This window comes from Triticum aestivum, chromosome 3A (genome assembly GCF_018294505.1).
Source record: "Triticum aestivum cultivar Chinese Spring chromosome 3A, IWGSC CS RefSeq v2.1, whole genome shotgun sequence".
In the NCBI taxonomy this organism is placed as follows: Eukaryota; Viridiplantae; Streptophyta; class Magnoliopsida; order Poales; family Poaceae; genus Triticum; species Triticum aestivum.
Window position 1 is genome coordinate 731,528,608 of NC_057800.1, and position 13,220 is coordinate 731,541,827.

The following is a 13,220-nucleotide window of genomic DNA, read 5'->3' on the forward strand; positions in this document are numbered from 1 at the left end:
ATATGGGTAGTACAAGAGTAGATCTACCACGAGATCAAGGAGGCTAAACCCAAGAAGCTAGCCTATGGTATGATTGTTGTTCGTCCTATGGACTAAAAGCTTCCAGTTTATATAGACATCGGAGAGGGCTAGGATTACACAGAGTCGGTTACAATGGTAGGAGATCTACATATCCGTATCGCCAAGCTTGCCTTCCACGCCAAGGAAAGTCCCTTCCGGACACGGGACGAAGTCTTCAATCTTGTATCTTCATAGTCCAGCAGTCCGGCCGAAGGTATAGTCCGGCTATCCGGACACCCCCTAATCCAGGACTCCCTCAGTAGCCCCTGAACCAGGCATCAATGACGACGAGTCCGGCGCGCAGATTGTCTTCGGCATTGCAAGGCGGGTTCCTCCTCCAAGTACTTCATAGAAGATTTCGAACACAAAGGTAGTGTCCGGCTCTGCAAAATAAGTTTCCACATATTGCCATAGAGAGAATAATATTTACACAAATCTAATCCGCTGACGTATTCCGTAGCGTGACATCACACCATGACCAAGTCTTTATTCGAATCGTTTTACTGTTTCACCTCAGCGCGTTAGCGAGGCGGTTTCCTTGGCATGTCTTGTCAAAGCAGAGATCGTGTCCCCTTATTCCAGGATTCTCATCAATACGGGCATGGGTAACCCAACCGTACCCGTTGGTATGTTTTCTCGATCAAAGGCGAGTCCCAAACGGTCACGGGGAGGGCCCTTAGTATTCAACCTCTTATAAAGAGACCAAGGCCTTACTCCTTTCTTTCAATCTCAAACGAGTTCACCCTTCGCCTCGAGTTCCAACACCCAAGGCTCCAGATTTCAGGCGCTTCGGACCTTCGACAATGTCCGGTTCCGACCTTCGAGGCTGATGGATGCCTGACGGAGGAGGACGTGCTGAAGTTGAGAGAGTCCAGGTTCTTGACCGGCGAAATCTCGCATAGGCTGCCTGCTCAAGGGCAGGTCATTCTGACTCCCAAGCCTGGTGAGAGTGTGGTGTTCATGTCTCACTTCCTTCGGTGGCTAGGCTTCCCGACGGATCCCTTCGTGAGGGGGCTCATGTTTTATTATGGCTGGAATTTCACGACTTAGCTCCGGAGTCCATCCTCCATATTTCCTCATTCATCGTCGTGTGTGAAGCCTTCCTCCGTATTACCCCTCACTTCGGACTATGGCTCAAGACCTTCAAAGTAGAGCCGAAGATGATCGAGGGACGGCACGCGGAGTGCGGAGGTGCTTTTATAAGCAAGAATGCTGGTGCTCCATGGCCCGAGGGCTCTTTTCAAGAGGAGTCCAGCTTATGGCAACGAGAGTGGTTTTATATCACAGCTCCCAGGAGCACCAAGTGGGTGGCGCTGCCTGCTTTCCGCTCGAGTCCCCCGCCACGACTCGTGTCATGGGTCAATAAGGGGCTGGATTGGGGGTCGGCAAAGGACGTGCCCCTGTTGTAGGGCCGCATCCGAGATCTCCTAGAAAGAGACATCAGTCTGGTCATGGTGACGCAGGTTATGTTAATTCGCCGAGTTCTACCCTGCAAACGTCCCCCCTCCGCCTGTGGGAGTTCAACCCAGAGGGACCACGAGTTCTCCAACATTTTCTTGGCATGACGCCCGTGGAGATGTACAAATTGTTCTTCGGACCACAAGTAGTGTGTCCGGATTCTACGGAGGACACAAGTCTGAGCTGCAATAGTCCGGATACTCAAGTAAGTAGCCTTGTGCCGGACTCGCTATCCGTATATTTATCATAAAATTGCCCCTAAAAGAGCTGTCCTTTAAACAGGAGTGGATAGCGAAAGCAAAGCCAATCAGGTGTCCAACCCCCCTCCCCGAGACCACGCCGGGTCCCATGCTAGTTAGGATGTTGGAGGTTGTGCCTTCAAAGGAAAGTGAGGGAGGGGACAAGGAAGCTACAGCCTCCTCGAAGGAGGTTGTCTGGAAGGGAGGAATCGAAAATTCCTCTCCTCAGGGGAAGAAGAGGACCGCCTTTGAAGACCCGGAGACCATGGCCTCAAAGCGGAGGAAGAAATCTTCGCCAGAGGGTCCTGTGCTGGGGGATACATCGGCCGAATTATGCCCTCAAGGGGATCATCCCTCCATCGAGCCGTAAGTAGAGAGGAGTTTTCTTTTTAAGAAACGAGAGAAATCCTGCTTTTATATCTGAGAAAAGTAATTGAAAATTTACCTTGTAGCTCGGACCTTAGCCCTTCTCAGCAGAGCTCGTCTTCGGGGGATCTTCTTCCGGAGATGATGGAGAGCGGAACGCCTCCCCCTGCCATACCCCCTTGCGAGGCGGGCGACCCTGAGGTATCGTCGCGGAGGGTTTCTCTGAGTCCGGCAGGGCCGGAAGGTAGTCATATGCCCCCCAAAGCCTTCTGTGTCCGGCCTTCGAAAAGGGCCATCGGACGAGTCCGGCGCCGTCTGGTGCGCGGTCGAAGGAGCTAAAGGATCTGCTAGGGCGAGCATCTATCTCAGAGGAGCACCGTGCATTGATGGGTACGGTGATTGAGAGGATTTCATCCACGGAGAGCGGATTGCACGAGGCCGTCAGGAGTTTACTGACAGGTTTTGAGGTACGCGAAATAATGTACCCTTATAGGACAGTTGCGCATAAATAAGATGCGCCCTGTGTAGATAGTAGCCCCTGAGACTCTGTGCGTTGTCAAAAGTGACGGCGCGCAGAGGATCATAATCCCAGGTCTAATATGCCGCCTTCATACGTAGGTGGCGAAGTGTCTGGTGTCAAGCCGGACTGATGAATTTGCCGAGCTAAAGCGGCAACTTGACGTGGCAGGTGCCGACATCGCGCTTGTCAACAAGCGGCTTGATGAGGCCCAAGGTATGTAATTCCTCCGGCGGCACCTGGAAAGAGGAGCTTTATGCCAGTATCTTACAATGTGTGCGCTTGATGCAGATGGTGCTGCTGCCATGGAGAATCTTAGGGCGGAACTTGCCCGAGCCAAGGAGCAAGCCAGGAAAAATGATGCGGCTGCCGGAAAGGCAGTTGAAGAGCTAAAAGCCGAACAGGCTGCTCATTGCTGAAGCAAGAAGGAAATGGCCGAGATGGTCGTGAAGCTGAAGAATGCCGCTGACCGTTGCAAGCTTCTTGAAAAAGAAGATCCGGCGGAATAGACGGACCTGGAGAAGGCCATTTCCGATGTCAAGGATGCTCACTCTGCAATGAGAGCTATGAAGGAGGAGCTACGTCAGGCCGGAGAGATCGCGGCTAGAAAGCCCTTTATGCTGCGGAGGAAGTTCTGTGATCCTAAACATGCTCCGTTAGACTAGATGTGGAGTACGGCGGACACCTATCTGGATTTGGAAGCGAGTGCCGCAGATGCGGCCGAACACTTCCGAGATCAAGAAGATCGCGAAGTGGAAAAGCTCTTTTGGTCGCAGTTCCACAATCCGGAGCGTCCACTGTCATTAGCCGATCGTTTGGCCGAATGGGCCGAGCTAAATTGGTTGTCCGGACTCGCCATGAAGTATGTCATGAGTCGTTTGTGGCCAGAGAGGCCGGAGCCGGAAAGTTATTTCAACTTAGTGCAGCAGTTCCTTGGTGCGGCGCCGCATATCAATGCGATGAAGAGGTCAGCGTGCATAGAGGGTTCGCGGATGGCTCTTGCCCGTGTGAAGACATACTGGGCGGAAATGGAGGCCACCGCTGTTGCATCCCCAGACTCGGATGGAAGCCGAGTACCCGCCGAGCACTATTTTCAGAAAGTTCTGCAAGGTGCTCGTTTAATAGAGACGCAGTGCTCGAAGGATACTATATTCGAATAGCATATATTATTGTAAACCAATATTTTGATAAATTGTAGAAGCTTTTTATACTTGTGCCTGCAAGTATTATAATACCTCCTGTGCGGCCGTTTAACATATATGTATATATAATCTGAAAGATGGCAGTCGTCGGCTTCAGCCCCCACGCACATAATGCGGGGGTGTTCGCAGAAGGAGCATTTTCACACTTGATCCAACGTCTTGGTCCTACAAAGAAGGTGATAGCGCAGCGAACTAGGCAATCAGACTATGATGCTTTATCACTTTCACTTAGCCATATGAGTTTGACAGTGAGGCTACTTATATAGCCCCTGGTGGCGCCTGCGCTCGCCCAAACTCGGGGCGCGTATGTGCCTGGCCGGGAAGCGGCCCTTCGTTAATTCGGAGGAATCCTAAAGATTCCAGTAAGTCATTGAGTGGTTGACCAGTCTCACGCTATATCATGACAGTCAGTTTTCGGCTTTCTCTACTGAGGTGCTCGCCTGGCCGAACTGGGGCACAATCGCAGTAGTTCTCCTGGTGCCGCCTTAGCCGATAGAGCGGAACGTAAGGTAGCAAAACACAGGAGCCGGGCAAACCCAACATTTGACCAAAGACATGATTCAGAGCTGATGCATATAAGGCCAAACTCGCTACGCCAAACACTCCCTAAGGTATTCGGTCTTTATGAGGGCGGGCGGGATAACGCCCTTAGTAATAAGCCCCTAGTGTCAGGGTACGCGCAAAACTCTAACGTGGCCACATGCCAAAACGCCAGCCTCCTCCTTTGTTATACTAAGAAACCAGGGGATGTGTATCAACAAGAGACAGTAAAAAAGGTTTACGCAGGATCTTAATCTGAAAAGAATCCATGGAACGGGTCCCTGCTGCACGTCTGCGCCCGTGTCTCCGTTGTGCCGTATCCTGGACGGGCGTAGCACGGTGTTCATCTGTAAAAGAGAGGAACTTAGTTTAGGAAAGATCGTGCCGAACATGAGTTATACTAAATAAATGAAGTATAAATCGAAATGGGTAAAATTGAACTTTATTGTCTCTTGTTTTCTATGCGCGGAGCCCCTAGTATAGGGGTATACGGCTATTAAGCCTTTATCAATTGTATGTTTATGCCGGACTCGTCTAGCCATGTCCGTGGTCTTGACGACCTGTTTAGGTGCTTTGGCTGGTGAAGCCGCTTTATTGTGGGGCTGTCAATGCAGCCACACTGTCTTCCGCGCGGGAGGAACACTCAATGTTTTTCCTTTAATGAGATGATGCCTCGTGGACCGGGCATCTTAAGCGTAAGAGATGCATAATGCGGTATTGCGTTAAAGCGGGCGAAAGCTTCGCGTCCCAGCAGTGCTTGATAGCTACTTGAGAATGAGGCGATGTGGAAAGTTAGCTGTTCGCGACGGAAGTTATCGGGGGAGCCGAACATAACTTCTAGCCTGAGAGAACCCATGCAACGGGCGTCCGGGCCTGGCGTTACGCCTTGAAAGGAGGTTTTTCTATGGCGAATTTTTGTTGGGTCTATCCCCATGTTGCGGATTGTGTCCTGGTATAACAGGTTTAGACCACTGCCGCCGTCCATCAGGACATTTGTAAAGTGGAGTCCGCCGATTATTGGATGTAATACCAAGGCAGTCCAGCCTGCGTTCCGGATACTTCTAGAGTAATCCTGATGGTCGAAGGTGATCGGTTTTAACAACCATTGGCGAGACTCCTTTGGGATAGGACGTATGGCGCATATCTCTGTTGGCGCCATTCTGTTCGTCACATGAAGTAAGTTTACTGTTTTGACTTCTTGTGGGAAATCCTTTTGTTTCCTGGTGCTCTGCTTGTGGGGTTCATCGTCGTCCTCAATTGGTGTGTCGAGCCCCTTGTGTTCGGCGTTGAGTTTGCCGGATTGCTTGAAAACCCAACAATCTCCGTGGGTATGGTTCGCAGGCTTCCCGGGAGTACTGTGTATTTGACATATCTTGTCCAAGATTTTGTTTAAGTTGGATAGCTCGTCCCTGTTATCCTTGAGGGGTGGCTTTCTCTTATTCTGCCGCGAGCTTTTGAATCCGGCGTTGACCGCCGTGCTCTTTGGGCTGTTTCTCTTATTCCGGCGCTGGTCCTTGTTGCGTCGGGGTTTTCCGTTTCCATCCCTAACTTCGGATATACTTGGGTCGCTGGTGCTACATCTTGCGAACCAGCTGTCCTCTCCTGCGCAAAAGCGGGTCATGAGGCTTGTTAATGCGGCCATTGTTCTTGGCTTTTCTTGGCCGAGGTGTCTCGCGAGCCATTCGTCTCGAACGTTATGCTTAAAAGCTGCTAGGGCTTCGGCGTCCGGACAGTCGACTATCTGATTCTTTTTAGTAAGAAATATGTTCTAGAATTTTTGGGCTGACTCTCCGGGCTGTTGAGTTCTGTGACTGAGATCGTCTGCATCCGGAGGGCGGACATAGGTCCCTTGAAAATTTGCCCGGAAAGCATCCTCAAGATCTTCCCAACTTCCAATGGTGTTTTCGAGAAGGCTTTTGAGCCAATGCCGGGCTGGCCCTTTAAGCTTGAGGGGTAAGTATTTTATGGCGTGGAGGTCATCTCGTCTGGCCATGTGTATGTGGAGGATATAATCCTCGATCCAGACCCCAGGGTCTGTTGTTCCGTCGTACGCCTCTATGTTTACAGGCTTGAATCCCGCTGGAAATTCATGGTCCAGCACCTCATCGGTGAAACATAGGGGGTGTGCGGCACCCCTGTATTTGGGTGTGCTGTGATGTTCGGATATTTGTTGTGTTGCATTGCTTACTAGAGCTTGCTTTCTTGGCCTGTACATAGATCTGGCTGGGTCATATTTTTGATGCGGATCCTTTGGTGGATCGCGTGCCAGCTTGTGTGCGTCGCCGCTTGCCGCTCCATGATGGCCATGCGGTCGTCTATCCGACCGGGTGGCTTTCCTATTTTTTGACTGCGGGGGCTCTAAGGCCTCCTCGTAAAATTCAGGCAGTAGCTTTCGTTTTGGATAGCTTTTTGTGCGGCGACTTTCGCCATATTTGTCTGCGGTGTTGCGTACTTTGCTCCATCTGATTCTGAGTGCATCTTCCGCAGTTTTGAGCTTCCGCTTGTGCTTTTTCTGGCTACGCGCAGTAGCACGAGCCCTTCGTGGAGGTTCTTCTGCTCCATGAGCCTATCCGGTGTAAGGTCGTCCTGACTGTTGTTTTCGCCGGGGACGGGGTGTTCGGTTTGTTTATCCAAGTTGCCCTGTTCGGACGGTTGCTCGAAGGCATGTTCGTCGTCCGCCGGCTTGTCTTGCTCTATGGCTGGGTCTGTATGGCTGTTGTCTCTGTCGAGGCGGGGCTTGGAGCGGCGCTTACGTCGCCGCTTTGATTGCTTTTCGAGTGAACGATCCCTCGTTGCATCCCTGTGTTCCTCGTCGTCGCTTCCTTTGGGTGTGTCCATCATGTATACATCATGAGATGAGGTGGCTGTCCAGTGCCTTATAGGCATTGGTTCATGTTCATCTCCTACATCGTCGTCCATATCATCGATGTCTTCGGAGTCGAAGTCGAGCACGTCGTTTAAATTATCGACAGTGGCTACGAAGTGGATGATGGGTGGGCTTTCAATTTCTTCATCATCCGCATCCCATCCTTGTTGACCATAGTCCGGCCAGGGCTCTCATGATAAAGAGAGAGAGACTTTAGTGAATTCAGAATATCGCCGAAGGGCGAGTGCTGAAAGATGTCCGCGGCGGTGAACTCCATGATCGGCGCCCAATCAGGTTCGATCGGTAGGGGCGCGGAGGGCTCGGAGTCTGGAGAGGAGTCCGGCTCCTTGGAGTCACGGGCTTCGCAGAGAATAGGGCTGGTGTTCGGCTCGATTGCCGTAGAGATTGCATCCCCCGAGGCGGTGTCCAACCACCCATCCTCGATTGGCGTAGTTGGCTCCGAATTAAGGGTCGAAGCTGATGCGGGTGCGGCCTCCAGGGCACTGTTCGGCGGCAGCGCTAGATCATGCCCATTGTGACAGTGCGGCGCGCTCGGCTGTGGCTCGAATCCATCGAGGATCAAGTCTCCGCGGAGGTCCGCGGTGTAGTTTAAACTTCCAAATCTGACCTGACGGCCAGGGGCGTAGCTTTCGATCTGCTCCAGATGGCCAAACGAATTGACCCGCAGTGCAAAGCTGCCAAATACGAAGATCTATCCGGGGAGAAAAGTCTCACCTTGGATTGCATCGTCGTTGATGATCGGAGGAGCCATCGGGCCTAAAAGTGACGACACAGAGGAACTCTCAATGAAAGCACCAATGTTGGTGTCAAAACCGGCGGATTCGGGTAGGGGGTCCCGAAATGTGCGTCTAGGCGGATGGTAACAGGAGGCAGGGGACACGATGTTTTACCCAGGTTCGGGCCCTCTTGATGGAGGTAAAATCCTACGTCCTGCTTGATTAATATTGATGATATGGGTAGTACAAGAGTAGATCTACCACGAGATCAAGGAGGCTAAACCCTAGAAGCTAGCCTATGGTATAATTGTTGTTCGTCCTATGGACTAAAATCCTCCGGTTTATATAGACACCGGAGAGGGCTAGGGTTACACAGAGTCGGTTACAATGGTAGGAGATCTACATATCCATATCGCCAAGCTTGCCTTCCACGCCAAGGAAAGTCCCTTCCGGACACGGAAAAAAGTCTTCAATCTTGTATCTTCATAGTCCAGGTGTCCGGCCGAAGGTATAGTCCGGCTATCCCAACACCCCCTAATCCAGGACTCCCTCAGTAGTTAATAAGCTCATGCAAGTATACGGCTGGCGGTACCACGACCGAGGTGTGATTGCATTATCTTTACTAATGCCTTGCTAGTAGGTCATGTTGCAAGGATTGTCACCATGGAGAATAAGTCTCCAAGAAATATCTTTGTAATTCATAGTAATAGGAGTTATTCTGTAATTTTCTTGGGTCTATGATCCAAGGCATTGTACCGCTAATGGATGTTGAGCTTCAATAAAACTATTGGTGATTCTTAAAATAAAATTAAAAAGGAAAGCTAAGGGTATCTCCAATGCTGACTTGCAAATTCGCTCCGGCATCTGTCCATGAACATGGGGACCAGTCCGCGTATAAGGATGCAGGAGACGGCCATCCAACCATAGCCGCATATATTCAAAACATCCGGGGAAACATTTGACCAAATGAACCTACTAAAAGCAAACATTTTGCTAAATAAACCTACTAAAAGCACTAAGCAAGGCTATTAAGCGCACCACCATGATGAAAGCGAACCTTCCGCCAAATCAAAGCAAGGCTACTAAGCACGCCATGCCATGGCGGAAGCAACCTTCCCCCAAATGATATGAGCACATTTCGCCAAATGAATGCCTAATTTGATTAATTAAAATACTAATTAGCACCTTCCGTTCCGCAAAGCGCTAGCTATTCGCTGCAATTATCACATTGCATTCTACTAAATACTAGCTATCATGGGCAGACGCAGAGTCGAGACAATACATGGTGGTTTTTTGTTGGTCATCCAGATGTCAGGACTCCAGCAAAACCCACCTACGTTTGGTCTGATTTGCGGGAAAACGGACGACCGGACCTGTCGGTGGACCGATGCAGAATCGCGTTGGATGGTACAATACATCCACACAGCACAGTCCGAACGTATGCGGACGGTTTGAAGGTTAGCGTTGGGATGCCCTAACTCATCGTATGACTTTTTTTATGGTATCCATCATGAGATTACTGGCAATAGAAAAGTCAAAGGGTGTCTAAGAAAAGGCTTCTCCTGAGGAGGAGAGTACTTTGGGAGCTTACCACATGTGCATGTGGCGAAATTACTAGTTTTTTTATGTTGAAAACAACAACTGCTACTTAATTGAAATAGTCAATGTGTACGTACAATGCACGCTAATTTGAAAGTATATTAAGTGCATGCGGATATTAAGTAGGATATTATTTGCATGTTATTATGTACTCCCTTCGTCTAGGTGTGTAAGTCACATTAGAAGATGCATCACGACCTAGGTACAAGCTGATTGAAGGAGAAGTAAAATTTGGACCGATCCTTCTTCCAATCAAAACGTTGATTTCCTTCTTCTAAACATAGCACTTAATTGCAACAATTAAGAGGATGATGTATTAACTACCATGCATGCCCACGTACTTCTAGCATGCAAAGACGCATTGATTTCTCGCCTAATCAACACATAGATTGCTGCATGCATTGATCATTGCCTGAGAAAAAAATGGAAGGAGGGGTTATCGCTGGAAGATAACGAGGTATAGGAGGCAAAACTGGCTGGCGAACAAGGTTGAGAGGGAATCGAGATGAAAAATTAATGAACGGCGCCTAAACGTTTTGAAAAAATCTGATTTTTCGTAAGGTGACTTACACTCCTAGACGGAGGGAGTAATTAGCATTATATTTGGCATGAAATTAACTGCACGCTAAACGTATTGAGCGCTCGACATTGACGCAATTTAGGTCATTGAATTGACATGATTTGATGGTCGAGATTAATTGGATCTGTTCCTTTGGGTCTTTTTATATTGATATAAATATAGATGCGAAAAAATGACCGTCTTTTGCTGCTACTTTTGGACATATTAGATTTTCGTAAGGTGACTTACACACCTAGACGGAGGGAGTAATTAGCATTATATTTGGCATGAAATTAACTGCACGCTAAATGTGTTGAGCGCTCGACATTGACGCAATCTAGGTCATTGGATTGACATGATTTGATGGTCGAGATTAATTGGATCTGTCCCTTTGGGTCTTTTTATATTGACATAAATATAGATGCGAAAAAATGACCGTCTTCTGCTGCTACTTTTGGACATAATACAAACGCAAATGCTCATACATGCACACATACACTCATCCTACTCTTATGAACATCTTCGAGAGACTGAACCAAAACATCAACTTGCGATTGACGAAGTCGCTACAGACGCCTTCGTAATCAACGAGAACGTCTCCTCTCACTAAATACATAACGCTGGAGGATGTGAAATAAATTCATGAAAATACGAGCACTGGTGTCAAGTTTAGAACTTGAGTCATGGTGCGCTAGAGATAATACCGTCCTCCTAACCTTCCTACTGCAGGTTGGTTCCCCTTTGCCTCCTTTTTGTTGCATGGATAGATACCATAGATGATACGTTAGGTACGGATCCGTTTAAAAAAAATGTTACTCCATTTGTAAAGAAATATAAGAATGCTTAGACCCCTATCTTATACTTCCTCCGTTCCAAAATAAGTATCTTAACTATAGTACAACTTTGTATAGAAGTTACTTCCTCCTTTCCGGTTTATAAGGCTTAGCTCAACTTTTGTGTTTTTTCAATTTAGAGGCTTATTTTCATCTCATTTTTCAGTTTCGAATGCGCATTAAATCTTTGCATGTAAGAATTAAAGAGGAATACATCAATGCATGTAATGTTCCTACTCATCTTTTGGCTAAGCATGCATGCACTGCAATTAATCCAAATTAATGCATGAGCTTAATTGGGGTAGTTTTATAAAGTACGAGATATATTCCTTCACTAATAAAATGCTTTGGTTGATGAGATTTGAGATTTGAAGCTTATAAAGCGAAAAGGAGGGAGTAGTACAAAATTGAGTCACTTATTTTGGGCCGGAGGAAGTATTTCTTTAGAGAGGAATTACTTTCAGGTAGATGCACGTACGTCCACATGAGCTAGCGACACGTACGTATTGCTTAGTTACAAGTTAATTAGTCGTGTCGAAAATTCCGTAGCCGTTCCGGGCACAAAAAATAAAAAATAAATCCTTAGCCGTGTTGCACCGACCGGCCGGCCGACGCGGTTAAGCTAGAATGCAAACGAACTCGGTCGTCCTCGAGTAGTATTCGTTTCTACTGGAAATCCAGTGGCGTGCGTGTCGTTTTCTATCTGAAGAAGAAAACGCGAGGGCGATTGATCGAGCCACATCTAGTCTACGAAAGCGAAATATATCTGCGATCGGTCGGTATCGATATGAACAAGGCTCAATAATTGCTTGAAAATTGAGAACGCGTAAGAGGAAGGCGCGCACGTACGTGCGAGCTGCATGTTGCGCCCGTACACAGATCCTCCTATATAAAGAGACATGCATGCCCTCATGTCAAGCACATATCACAAACACACAAACACAGATCATCATCCTCCATTCCTCATGTATAGACAAGGCAAGGCACGAGTTTAGTTCACACACCGAGGTACTCCATTGCTAGCTCGGAAAGCTAATTTGTGATGGGCCGCCACAGCAGCAGCAGCGGCAAGACCGAGGCCGGCGGCGAGCAGTACCGCAAGGAGGAGAAGCATCACAAGCACATGGAGAAGCTGGCCAAGCTCGGTGCCGTCGCCGCCGGAGCATACGCTAGGGTACGCAGCAAACACCTCATGCGTTGTACTACTTATTTTCTACGTAATGTGAATTACTCATGCTTAACTAGGACTAACAATCACTTCACGATCGGTATACAGCACGAGAAGCACGAGGCGAGGAAGGACCCGGAGCATGCGAGGTCGCACAAGATGAAGGAGAAGATCGCCGCCACTGTCGCCGCCGGCAGCGCAGGATTCGCCATCCACGAGCACCACAAGAAGAAAGAGGCCAAGAAGCACGCTCGTCATGCCCACCACCACAGATACAATCATGGATGCATATGCACATGTAGACCCTAGCTAGTTATCTTATATGTACGGCCGGTTATATTCATTCATTTCGCTGTATTGCTGTTTGGTATGTTTATTAGTTTTGATTCATGCTAGGCCATTGACGTCGTTGTGGCATACTATGTTGGTACATTCTTGTACATGTTTGGGCACATCTCCTCTAATAATCTAAATGTCTTCTTTCGAAATAGCATGTATCTTTTTTTTTTGCGACTTCAGAAATAGCATGTATCTCCATTATTGTAGAAGGCATCATTACAAGATTACTTGATGAGTCCATGTCATGGAGTACTTTCTTAGGTTCACGTCACCACCGTCCTAGGGCGTGAACCACGTGGTAAATCTTTGTCTCGTTGACTTGTGGTTACATTTTTCTACCGAGCATTATTATTTGACTGAGTGTTGCTTGCTACTGTAACATGTTGGTCTTTTTGCAATATCTGTTGTCTCATATAGGTTAAATCATCTTAGTTGTATTTACATTTTAGAGAACTTATAATGCCGCAGTCGCTAAATCAAATAAGAAATTTCGAATGTGTAGTCTGCTATTGACCCCACCTCTAGTCGTATCTTTAATCCTTGGCCCATAATTAGAATCAAGCAAATAGACCAAAAAAACATAATCTAGCGTTAAAAAATGAAGAAGGTTCACCCATATTCCGTTATCAACATTATCTCTTCCCTTAATTGACAATTAGGTCAAGGTTATTAATCCATCTGAAGGTGACTTCAAGTAATCTTGCATGCTCATGAGAAAGAGGGTGGAGTTGCACACC

The 13,220-nt window shown here is 48.0% G+C and overlaps 1 protein-coding gene across 1 annotated transcript; it reads left to right on the top strand.

Annotated features, from left to right (window-relative positions):
* The first annotated feature begins 11,910 nt into the window (after positions 1-11,910).
* On the top strand, positions 11,911-12,632 carry LOC123059539 (abscisic stress-ripening protein 1). Its single transcript, XM_044482082.1, has 2 exons — positions 11,911-12,150; positions 12,253-12,632. Exons 1-2 carry the CDS (start codon positions 12,019-12,021, stop codon positions 12,451-12,453), a joined length of 333 nt encoding a protein of 110 aa, XP_044338017.1. The 5' UTR covers positions 11,911-12,018; the 3' UTR covers positions 12,454-12,632.
* The last annotated feature ends 588 nt before the right edge of the window (positions 12,633-13,220 follow it).